At 49.8% G+C, this 12,185-nt stretch overlaps 1 protein-coding gene across 21 annotated transcripts in view; it reads right to left on the bottom strand.

Moving 5' to 3' along the window:
- The window catches only part of Gug (arginine-glutamic acid dipeptide repeats grunge), a 50,882-nt gene that overhangs the window by 30,220 nt on the left and 8,477 nt on the right, over positions 1-12,185 (bottom strand). For 4 of the 21 annotated variants that reach the window (XM_070208667.1, XM_070208666.1, XM_070208668.1 and 1 more), the window contains exons 3-15: positions 9,951-10,082; positions 8,441-8,674; positions 3,237-8,358; positions 3,044-3,167; positions 2,830-2,974; positions 2,607-2,767; positions 2,403-2,462; positions 2,009-2,128; positions 1,827-1,944; positions 1,197-1,296; positions 968-1,062; positions 863-915; positions 453-643 (exon numbers count right to left, since the gene is read on the bottom strand). In XM_070208667.1, the coding sequence (XP_070064768.1) occupies positions 628-643; positions 863-915; positions 968-1,062; positions 1,197-1,296; positions 1,827-1,944; positions 2,009-2,128; positions 2,403-2,462; positions 2,607-2,767; positions 2,830-2,974; positions 3,044-3,167; positions 3,237-8,358; positions 8,441-8,674; positions 9,951-10,013 (6,411 nt within the window). In that variant the 5' untranslated portion in view covers positions 10,014-10,082 and the 3' untranslated portion in view covers positions 453-627. Of the gene's footprint in view, positions 1-2; positions 213-452; positions 644-862; positions 916-967; positions 1,063-1,196; positions 1,297-1,826; positions 1,945-2,008; positions 2,129-2,402; positions 2,463-2,606; positions 2,768-2,829; positions 2,975-3,043; positions 3,168-3,236; positions 8,359-8,440; positions 8,675-9,950; positions 10,083-12,185 lie in introns of those variants that run through there. The other 17 variants (XM_070208669.1, XM_070208673.1, XM_070208672.1 and 14 more) reach the window with 17 other exon arrangements.

The following is a 12,185-nucleotide window of genomic DNA, read 5'->3' as shown; positions in this document are numbered from 1 at the left end:
TCTCCTCTCATTTGTTTGTTTGTTGGTTTTTTGAATTTTAACACTATACACTATAAAGACGATACTTAAAATATTGCGACCATCATGTTTTCTTTGCTTGTTTCTCGTCAGTTGGTTTTTTTTCTTTTGATTTTGTATGCGATTCCCTTTGTCCATATTATTTAAGTTGGTGTCAGCTGTTCAGAACGGAACACACTTAACGTAGCTGGTTTCTGTGTAAAAGTGGAATACAGATTAGCATAAAATTAATTGAAAGGATTCTAGTGTCTAGATGTGATAACAGTTGTGTGGAATGCGCATTGATGATAAATTAAAAACTTTACTAACTTTTTACATAAAAACTGGACAAAGCGTTGCACAACATAAAGTTGCTAGTTATATAGCCTGGATGCACGATATTTTTATATATATGGGACCATTGCCTTATGTTGCTCTTGTTGTGTGTATATATAATTATATATGCATGAATGTTGTTCTGGCTGTTGTTGTTGTTGTTGTTGTTGAAAAGCAAAATGTAAACGTTTGAACACAAAAATCACACAAAGCATTTTCCTCACGGCCGCCGGCCAAGAGTATTTTCTTTGTTCAGTTGCTTTTGGGATTCTGTCTGCCTGGCCAATAGTCCACTTATCTGGGCCGTTGTCTGTTATGGATAGAAAAAGAAGGTGGGCGTGATACAGATACAAAATACACAAAATGATAAAGATACAAACAAATACAAAGACAATAAACAAAAGTCAAAAAAGTCACACTAAAATACAGATGAGCAAATGAGCCGAATGACTGACTGTTGATGACTGTTGTTGTTGTTGGTATTTTTGGTCCATCCCAATGATGAATGGCACCATTTGTTGAGACTCACCTAAAGTACTGATCGTGCAGCGATTGACGTTGAAACTCGGCGGCCTGTAAATACTGTATATATGTAATTAATCAGTTAGGAAATTTTCTTGGGAATTTGGGAAACCTGTAGCTGATCCGCATACGACATACGCAGCAAAACGTCCGAGTGCGGCTCCCTAGGTATAAGCATATTTGGGCGCGGATATTGCCCAACATTCGCTAAAGATTCAAAATGAAGAGAGTGCGGAGAGAGAGAGAGAGAGAGAAAAGAGGGGGAAAAGTGAAGCATAGAGATATGCACACATTAGTTTTATTTTTGTGATTTTCACAACTCAGCGACTATACAAACTCACGTGGCAGTTGGAAACCGGCCTCCGGTGGTTGCGGCTGTGGATGCAAAGGCAAATGTAAATGAGTATGAGAGTGTGCATGATATTCTCTCGTCAATCGTATCTGAAAATTATTGAATATCGTTGATAGTTTCAAAAGAGCCAGTGCTGCGTCTGAGAATAATGGAGCCTGCTTGCAATATAGCAATGCGACATTTTTGTTGTAAGTGGGAGCGGGAATATGCGTTATGGAATTGTGGATAATGCGTGTTAGAATGGCGAAAACGAGCAACGAGAAACAAGAAACGAGCACCGACTGCTGATGGCTTACAAATGGGAGTTAGAGAGCGGCAGCGACACGTCTCACATGTGGAGCACAAGACACTTGGCTGGCCAAATGTGGGTTAGCTTGGACATGGACACATGTTGTACGCTAATTAATGACAGATCTTTTTCGTTTTCAATTTCTTTTTGGTTAATTGAGCTGACAAGTGGACATGTGATTTGTGCAGAGATGTTTTGAATTCGTTTGGTTTAAATTGTTTTGTTTTTGCTTTTTTTTTTCTTTTTCCAAATACGATTGATTCTGTGAATATGAGTGGAGTTTCGAGTATGGTGTACAAGATGAGAGCTGGCCATGCAGTCTATACGCACCATATGCTCGCCCGGATCCATGCCAACATGATGCGGCGGCGGTATGCCCAGGCGCTCGCGTTCCATTTGTGAAATGGCCGGATTCGCGTACAGCGGAAACTGTGAGGGATGTATGCCACTGCAACAGAAGTTGAGAATTTAGTAAGATTGCCTGGGTAAGATTGTTTGAGGCTGCGACTTACCGTCTGTAGTATTCCATCCAGTGTGGATCCAGTCGCGATTGACTCGCGGCAGCCGCTTGTGCATTTTTAATCTCCTCCAATTCTCTGCAATTAGTCAAGGTTGGAAGCATGAGTAAGGGCCTACAATTTGGAGAAGCAGAAATAGGTTTAATATTTTGTCGAGGATTAAGGTTAAGGGCAGGCAAATAAGCAGCGAATGGATTAAGAACTGAAGCATTAATTTTGACCGTGCGTGTAATTAAGCAAAATATGAAGGTTAGTTAGCAAAGGATTAGTTCGGTTGTCAGTATAAATGTGTGTGCATGTGTGCGGGTGTGTGCGGGTGTGTGTGTGTTTTGCGTGTGTAGTTGTGCTTTGAGATGAGGATTTGGCAGGCTTGTACTAGGTACTGTACCTCTCTCGGCTATACATGGGGCCCATTGGATGATGATAAGGCACCATCTGCTCAACAGGACTGAAATCGAAATGGAAATTATTACAATACGAACGCGACTCACAAATCAACTACATATACATATAATTGACTACAAATCAAAACAAGACTTTAACTAAATAAGACTCAACAATATGGAAATCCTTTAAAGGATTCGACGCTCACCTGAAGGCGACATGTGGACGCGCGTATTCCGACAATTGACGCAGCGCCGGCGTGTCCGCATACGGCGGCTTCAGCTCGGCCTTTAGCTTCGCCTGCTGTGCAGCCTGTTGTGCGGCAGCTGCCTGTTGCTGTTGTTGTTGCTGCTGCTGTTGTTGCTGCTGCTAAGAGGGAGAACATATAATTGTTAGACCCTCTTCAATTTAGCCAATGCACATTTTCTCACCTGTCTTCTCTCGCGCTCCTTTTCGGCCAGTTTACGGTCGCGTTCCTCACGCTTGCGCGCCAGCTTCGAGTCGGTCACCGGCTTGAAGATCAGATCCGTGCGCGTGCACGAGTTGTAGTCGCCGCGATCGATGTGCCGCACAAAGCTGCAATGCGTGTGAATAGATAATTAAGATTTGGCTGAAGCAAGTGTATTCAATGTTGGGGCTACTTACATGGCCGACTGCGAGCGATGGCATTCGGTATCGTCGGGCTTCGCCTCGGGACTGGGACCGCGCGGTATGTTGTGCGTGGGGCTAGGTATCTCCGGCTCCGGATCCGGCTCAATGTCAATGGGCACTACAAATACACAAGATTTATGATTATTTGAGAACAGCTGCCAAATCTCTTCGAGTTGCTGACACTTACATGGCTCTGTCGGATGATGTCCACCGCCCATGCCCGCAGAGTTGGCCGAGTGCGCGTGCGCTCGCAACGCATCCATGTGCGAGGTCGGTTTCATGCCATGCTGCTGTCCATCCTGCGGCGCAAACGGCGACGAGTGCGGCGGCGGCGGATAGCCGGCCAGGTGAGAGCCCGGATAGGCACCAGGTGGCAGACCTGTTGGCGTGCCTGGCCCGCCCATGCCGACACTCATGCCACCAGGTCCCTGCGGCGTCTTTGGCGTCGGCGGCTTATTCTGTTGCGGACCGCCAGGTTGCTGCTGCTGCTGCTGCTGTTGTTGTTGCTGTTGTTGCTGCTGTTGTTGCTGTTGTTGTTGCTGCTGCTGTTGTTGTTGTTGTTGATGCTGTTGTTGTTGTTGTTGTTGCTGCTGTTGCTGTTGTTGTTGTTGTTGCTGCTGCTGTTGCTGCTGCTGCTGGGGCGTCTTGTGTTGCTGTTGAGCAGCGGCTACTGCCGCCGCGTGTTGCTTTTCAGCAGCCACCGCGGCGGCAGCTGCTGCATTCTGTTCATCCTGACGCGATTGCGGCGGCGGACCAGACAATCCAGCATGATGGGCCGCCATCACAGCGGCGGGATCCAGTGGACCGGCTGGTGGCGGCGGCTTCATATAGGCAGGGAAGCCAGGCCCATAGGGCGCATAGCCGTACGGCGAGTTGAAGGGATTGTGATGGTGCGGCGAGTAGAAGACCGAGGGATGTAGCAACGGATGCGGATACGGCGACTGACCAGGATGCACGCCAATCTGCGGTATGCCACCGCCTGGTGCAATCAACGGCAACGGCAGCGGCATCTGTGGATGGCGTATAACCGGCGGCGAGGCGCCCGGTCGCAAATGCGGCGGCGGCGAAGTACCCAATCCTCGCTGACCCGGCTGCGGTGCATACATCTTGCTGAGCGGACTGGCCATCAGACCCGATGCGCTGGACACTGGCGGCGGCGTCATATGCGGCGACTGTTGGCGCATCAGCGCATGCCGATCCCGTTCGGCAACGGCCGCCGCCGCGGCGGACAACGCCGACGATGAGGGATGATGACTCAGCGGCGATTGCGGCACAGGATGCAGCGGACTCTGGCGACTCAGGCTGCCCACACTGGAAGCGGGCGAGGCGGCGCGATGTGCAGCGGCCGCGGCCGCAGCAGCGGCAGCTGCGGACGAGTTGTTCGGCGTGCCACTGTTGCTGTTGCCGCCAGGGCCAGCTGGAGCGGAACCGCTGGAGAGTTGCACGCTGGGACTGGCGCGACTAAAGGCGGACGATGGCACCGTATTGGGTGTGGTGGTCAGCGACATGCTCGTCGAGATGGCCACCGAGTGCGGCGTCGAGGGCGCTGACGAGGCATGCGGGTGCGACAGATGGCTAGGCGGTGTGCGTCGACTGAGCGCCGACTCGGGCAGGCCACCCAGTCCACCGGGACCCGCCAAGAGCGCAATGGGACCGCCGCCATGGCTCAGCCCTGCTATCGAATGCGAGAGCAGATGATGGCCGGGATGCGCGAGCGCTGCGTGCGCCGGATGACCCGGTGGCAGGTGCGCCAAGTGCGGATGTATGGGCATCGGATGGCCTATGAGGCCAGACGGATGCGCCAGACCCGGCAGCGGTGATGTGCGATGCGCGTGCGGTGACTGATGTGGCATTGGTCCCGGTCCCTGGCCCTGTCCCGGCCCGGAGCTCAGGCCGCTTATCGACCCCGTTGGCGCCGTCGATGTGTGCGAGGCGGGCGGCTCACGCGATGTTGGCAGCGGCTCGTGCAGGCTACGCGGCGGCGGCTGTTGCTGCTGCGCCGGCGAAGGCGTGCGTACTGTGCCAGCTGGACCACCCGGTCCTGGCTGCTGCTGCTGCTGTCCGTGGCCGGGCGCCAGCGGATGGCCGTGGCTGTGCGGTGGCGGCGGACCTGGCGCCTGCAGCGACATGGCCATGGGCGCATGCGGATGCATGGATGGCGGCAGATCGGGATGCGGTCGGTGCAGTGACTGCAGCGACTGCAGATGCGGATGCTGGTGCGGATGCATGTGCGGGTGCATGGGATGCGAGGGCGCCATTGTGGAAAGCGTGGGCGCGCCCAGCGATGAGACGACGCCCGACAGCGAATTGGCGACCGATATTTGTGCGTGTGGGCCACCCGGGCCCGGCGGCAGTCCATGCTGCAGACTGGGCGGTCCACCCTGACCCGACATTGTGCTGCTAATCGGCTGATGCAGCGACGTTGGCGGCTGTGGACCTGGACCGGAACCGGCGCCACTATTCGGCGGCGGTCCATGGCTGTGCGGGGAGATGAGATTTTGTGGATGCATGCCAGGTGGCAAACCGCCGCCAGCTGGCGAAGGCATGTGCGGCGAGGGATGCGGCGACTGGAACTGCTGCGGCTGTGAGGATGGCGGCTGCGAATTGCTATTGCTATTGCTGCCCTGGCTATCCTGGCCGGGCGTGGAGCGCGCCGAGGCGTCAATGGGACTCTCTGGCGGCGGGCCATATGGCGAGGCTTTGATCAGATTCTCGCCGCCGGCAGCGGACACGGGCGGCATCGGATACTTGAGATCCTGCGGCTGTGGCGGCCCATATTTGCCGGCCAATGGATCACCATACTTGAGCATGAGGCCTGCGGGCTCAAAGGGTCGCCCCAGCGGTGGCGTCTGCACATCGTGCTGATAATGCGGCTTGGGCATGGCAATGCCGGGCGGTGGTGTCGCGCCCGGCGGCTGCTGATCCATCGGCTGGCCGGGCTGAGCTGACGGCGCATATTTGTGCGAACCGGGTCCGTCCAACGACGGGCCAATGTTGTGCGGCAGATGGGCAAAGCCCGGCTTTACATCGGGTATCTTGAGCGCCTCCTGGTAGCCCGGTTTGGGCGGTGCCAGCTCCACCGGGTACTTGCCCTGCTGCTCGATCATGTACTTCATGTCGTATTTGCCCACAGCTGCCGCAGCGGCAGCCGCTGCCTGAATCTCCTGGCTGTACTTGAGCGGATCCAGTTGCGGTGGCACCGGATACTTCAGCTCCTGTGGCGCAAATTTACCGCTGCTGGGCTCAAATTTGACGGCCGCCTCGTTGTACTTCATTTCCATATCGCCAGGATATTTCTGAGGCGTTGCGCTCGCTACCCCACCGCTGCCCGGATCACTGTGCAGCTGCGGCGGCGGCTGTGGAGGCGGTTGCCCGGGTGGTCCATACTTAAGCTGCCCGTCGATTAGATAACCGGCGGGCGCCTGCGGCGTTGGTCCATGTGGCATATGCTGTAGATGCAGTGGCTCCGCATTGACACCATCCACGGCGCCATGATGCAGGCCAGCAAGTTGGGCATTGGGCGGCGGCGCCGCGGAACTGACTGGTGGCAGACCGCTGGCATTTATTTTCAGATCCTCGTTTTTGATTTCGATTTTAACCTTGAGATCCTGCGGCTCGTTGCTGTTTTGATTGCATGTGGCGTCCATCGAGTCCTCCATGGGCTCCTTTTTAATGTAAACAGCCTCCTGCATGGGCCCCGAGGCAGCTGACACTGGCGGCACACCCAGCTGTTGCTGTTGCTGCTGCTGATGTTGTTGTTGTTGCTGCTGCTGTTGTTGTTGTTGTTGTTGTTGTTGTTGCTGCTGCTGCTGCTGAGGCAATGTCTCCTGCTTGATGCTAGCGAGCTTCTTGAGCAGATCGGGATCACGTGCAGCCGCTTCATTCTCACATATCTCCATTTTCTCAATGGCTTCCTTGCGATCACGGTCGACAGAGGCATTGAGCGCCTCGACGGTGGCAATTGTGGGCACCTTCATTGCAATCGGTGCAACCGCAACAGCAGCTTGTGGTGCCTCCAAGGAGCTGGAGTCCTTTAGCAGACCATCCACGTGCGTGGGCTTGATGCTGAGTGGCTGTATGCTGCTGGGCGCTTGAATATTGGTCTCCTCATCCATGTTCTTGATGGCATCTTTGTTGTCTTCCGCGCAGGACGTTTCGGTTTTGATCGATTTCTCATTGACCTCCGACTTGGAGTCCAGATCGCCGGACAGCGTCACAGCGCCGCTCTCCTCCTTGCAGTTGATCTCCTTGCTGTCCTTGCTGGACTGCTGCTCCGCTGTGCGGCCATCCGTGTCTGTTGTATTCGACTCGCCATCGTCCAGAACAGAGTCGGGACGACTGTCGGAGTTCATGCTCTCGACTGGACTGTCCGGTCGCTTGCGCTGCTTCTCCTTGATGTTGTCCTCGGTGCTGTTGTTGGCCTGCTCGCTGCTGCTGTTATTGGTATCCGTTTCGGTGCGCTTCTTCTTGTTGGGCGTGTCCTGCTTGCCGCCCTTGCGCTTATTGCCGGATCCCTCGGCCACGCTCTTGGTGGGCGTTTTGGGACTGTCGCCGGCAACAGCGGCTGCTGCGGCAGCGGCAGCATCCGGTGTATCGGAGCCCCGTTTGGGTCGCTTGCCGTTCGCCACGGCGTTGCTGTTGTTGCTCGCTGAGCCCGAGGATTGATCCTTGGCGGAGCTGCTGTTGGCAGAAGCGTTGACGGAGGAGGCAGCAGTAGCAGCAGCAGCGGAGTTGCCACCGCCACCAGCTGCACTGGCGCTGCTGCTGTTGTTGTTGTTGTTGTTGTTCTGTTGTTTGTTTCTCGTCCTCATCCTTGAGGGTGATTCATCCCTTTTGTTGGTCAGACTCGAATCACTGTCACACTCGCTGGCGTCGTCCTCGGTTAGAGAACTGTTCTCCTCCTTGGAGACAGCGGGCGATGAGCGATTCGCCGTCTCTGCAGCCGACGCCGCCGCCGTCGCCGTCGTCGCAGCTTGTGGTTCCGGGGTGTCCTCCTTTTTGGGAGGTGTATTGTTGGCGCGCGTAACACGATTGCGACGCAAGGCGCTCTGTCTGCGTCGCCGATGCGGGCGATTATTGTTGGCACCGGGCGTCTTCTTCCACAGATAGTAGAACTCGACCAGCTCCGGTGTGTCTTTGTGTGGCAGCAGGTCCTTGTGGATCCTAAAGAAATTCTTGCCAAATTGTCGTAGACCCTTGATGAACTTTTTCGTTTCGTCCTCGGTCCACTTCTTGTCAATGCCCTTTGATACGGGGCACTTTACGAGCGCTTGTAGAGCTTTGCCTGGATCGTAGCCAGAATCGTGCAGCTATTAAAACGGAATGCGACAACAATTAGTCGAACGGATGGCAGGCGGAAAGTCAGAGTAGGAGTTAAATGGGTTCACTTACCACGTCTAGTGCGTTAATTGTTGTGTCGTCGCGACTGGCAGCCAAACAACCGTCTTCTAAACCGCCATCACACATTCCTTGAAATGCAGCCATGGAGCGTGCCGCACGCAGAAACATTAACAAGTCGCCATCGGCCACAACGCCAGGACTCCATCTTGTTTCCTCTAGTTCACGTTCATCGGTTTCCTTGTCAACGGGGAAGCTTGAGATTGGATTATAATCGGGCAGTTTTGCCTTCAGTCACAGGACAAGACAAGACAGAAGAAGTTGCGGTATTAGTTAATAAAAAAAAAAACGGAACGAAACGCCATAAAAACATCGCATCAACTCTATTTTTTTTTTTTCTTTTTTTTTTTTTGGATTAGTTATATCACACACACCACAGACTCGAGACATACTCTACGAACACATTAAGCCATACAATGTAAGCCAACCCGGTTGGAACTGCAATTCATGCAGGACACCCTTGATGACATGTCATGCAACACGTCTTGCAGGACATGCTGCATGACTTGTCTTAGAGCACTCGCTTCTTTCATTTTACTGTCCAACTATTTGTATTATCAATAAGCAGCGCATTTCCAACCGGGCATGTATACACATATATAAAGATATGTATGCATGTAGTTTGTCTGGTGTCATACGATACAGGAAGATATGACAATACACAACTTAAGTCTAATGCACGAAATGTATGAACAATGCATTGATGAGAGGTGTACGTATGTGTGTGTGTGTGTGTGTGTGTGTTCGGTTTCTTGGATAGGGGCGGGAGGGTAGGAAACGGTTAAACGCCTGTTACTGAACACCTTTGGCCATGTAAATGATTTGACCGCAAGCACCTCAGCGATTGGCGATGTGAAGGAGATACGGATTGGGTAGACTTAGGCGGAAGGGTTGTAAATGTTCTTTACGCATTAGTTGATATGAAAAACCAATTGTTTAAGCGTATTATTTACAGCTGTTAGTAATTGAGTATTATTTATAAATTTTATCAAGCTACAAATCAAAGTTGCCCACACGAAAGAGCCTTGCAACAATATTAGATAAAATGTATATATAAGGAGTTTCCAGTTATCGAGTGAACACTGTACGGAGCATAGAATTCTTTACAGTTTATAGATTACAAATTTTCAATTAAAATTATCACCAGCTCATCTTTTAAGATTAAATTCTATTAAAGAATATGTAGAGAAATCAAGGGAAGAATTTTAGAATAGGCTTTGTCTATGATTTCATCATATCGTGGGCAACTTAATAATCGGATGAAATTTGGAAAGTTTGATTGAACTGAAAGCTCAAGACAAGCGAATGTTGTGTATTGGTTGGGCTGGACAGGTGTGTGGAATTGGGTGGGTATATTAATTGGGATTACAATTAGAATTTGCAACATTACGATTACAATACAAAAAGAAAATAACATCTCTTTTATTTTTTTTTTTTTATTTTGCATTTTTTTTATTTTGTTACCGTGAGCTGAATTTCTGAATTGTGAGAGTTATGTACGTACATAGACATCGTTTACCTGGTGGCCGGGACCCACTCGTATTTCTCCTTGAGTGGAGGCCGCCATCACCCTTTAAAAACACGCTTCCGGTCCAGTGTTAAGCCTTTTTATGCCCGCTATGATATGAAAATTCAACTGAAAAAAAGAAAATGCATTGTGGTACGGTTAAAATGATTAACAGTCTGCAATACAAAATCCGCCAAAAAAAAAAAACCGAAAGAAGAAAAAAAACAACATACAAGCGCTCTCATGTGATATCAACATGCATAAATAAATAATCCAATAAAAATAATGCCATGTAATGTTGCCCGGCAAATAGACGAGAGCTGCGTGCAGCGAATCTGGAGGCCAGACGCACTGGATTTAGGGAGTTTTATGTGCGGACCGAGTACTTAATCGTTTGCATATGCTGTCAGACGCGGACTCGAGCCGGTTGGGGAGGCGTAAGGGCAACATTTTCATTGCAGCTTTAGTCACTTGGTGTGCGTGTGTATCTGTGTGTGGTTATTTTTTCTTTGGCCGCCTCTCAAGTGTGCGTGCAGCTGTAAACAGATTTTCCGCTCAAGTAACTTGGCGAATAACTGTAACGAGTCGAGGCCGCACACGAGGGGCAGTTGGGCGAAGGGGACTTATCATTAAATTTGCTTACGAATCAATATCACACACACACACACACACTCTGGCATGCCGGCGGTTGCGGTTGTGTGGCAACGGCACACAAATTATGGCAATTAAAATCAATTAATTAAATGCAGCAGCAGCAGGCAAATAAAAACCATTGCGCCTCGGTTCGGCTTTGCACAGGCGCAACAAAAAAAAAAAAAAAAAAAAACAAAAAAGAAACATGGAAAAATTAAATAAAACAGAAAATATTGTCGACAGATTTACACTCAATAAGGCACGACACGCCGCCTAAATGACTGACGATGAGGCGGCGTAGGGTGCCAACGGCCAGGCTGGGGCCTGCACCGTGGTTAAAAACCTATTGAAATGCAAGTGAATAGCGTTAAACTATTTGCAACGTATGTGAAATTGTTAAATAAATTGCAGTCAATTGTGATTGTTCTCTTGATTTTCATCTACTGTCAAATCTTACTGATTAAATTAAATCAAATTGACAATTTAAATAATTGTCATTATTATAGAGTAAAGCTTATGTAAGCTATAAAAAAACATGGTCTAAGATTCTACTCAGTGAATAAAACCTTCATATACTTTGATGGGATCTGGATCATAATAAACAGTTCTTCCTACGACCCTTTCAATATTGTTAATATTTCTCCACATATGAAAAGCTTATGCAAACTATAAACAAATATAAGATTCTACTCAATAAACACCCTTTTATTATTGTTAATAAAACTTTGCATATGTAGAGCTAATTTTGCGTAAACTAAAAAACAAATATGCTGGCTAAGATTCTACTACGATTCTATTCTTTGTTTTACTTTGAATAAGACCTTTAGAAAACCTCGAATAGATCGGGCACAATCGGTACACTTCTAGTCTTTTATTATGCAAATTTATATTAATTTTAATATGAAGCGCTAATTAAGAGAATTATGTTTGGTTGAATGTACTAAATTGTATTTTTTTTTTTAAATGAGACCTTGAATAGACTGTTACCCCCACTACCCAAACCTCTTTTGTTATTGTTAATATAACTTTGCATATGATTGTGGCCAGTTAAAGATTTTAATCGCCTTAATTAAGTTACCAAAATACGTTTGATAAACGTTATCTGACATGCCCAGATATTAATAACAACAACAACAACAACGTATATGGCCCTAGACATTTCTTGAGCCACTTATTGCCACTGTGCAGCGGTCGACTGCGTTTGGGACCAACACTTATCAGCGACATCAGCAGCAGCAGCAGCAGCAAGAGCCCGGTTAGCTGGCCTGGTTGGCTGGCTAACTGGCTGACTGAACGGCTGGCTTTGGGCTGCTTGGTTAGCAACTTTTTGTATTTTTATGGTAGGGAAGAAGTCGTGAGTGGAAAAATTTCACAAAAAAAAAAAAAAAAAGAAAATAAGAAGGTGAGTAGCTCCTGGCCTCGTCTCTTGCTGTCGCTACCTTGCCCGCTCTTGTTCTGGGCACGCGAATGGCCCAAGTGGCTTTGGCTCTGGTGCTTTGGGGAAAATTGTGTAATAACTGCGAGCAATGTGCTAAGCTGTGTGTGTGTGTGTGTACCCAACCCAACCTCCCTCTGGCTTCCTTCCTGCTGCTGCAGCGT

The sequence above is a fragment of the Drosophila virilis genome, chromosome 3 (genome assembly GCF_030788295.1).
Source record: "Drosophila virilis strain 15010-1051.87 chromosome 3, Dvir_AGI_RSII-ME, whole genome shotgun sequence".
NCBI lineage: Eukaryota > Metazoa > Arthropoda > Insecta > Diptera > Drosophilidae > Drosophila > Drosophila virilis.
This window is presented reverse-complemented; position numbering and strand designations above follow the sequence as displayed.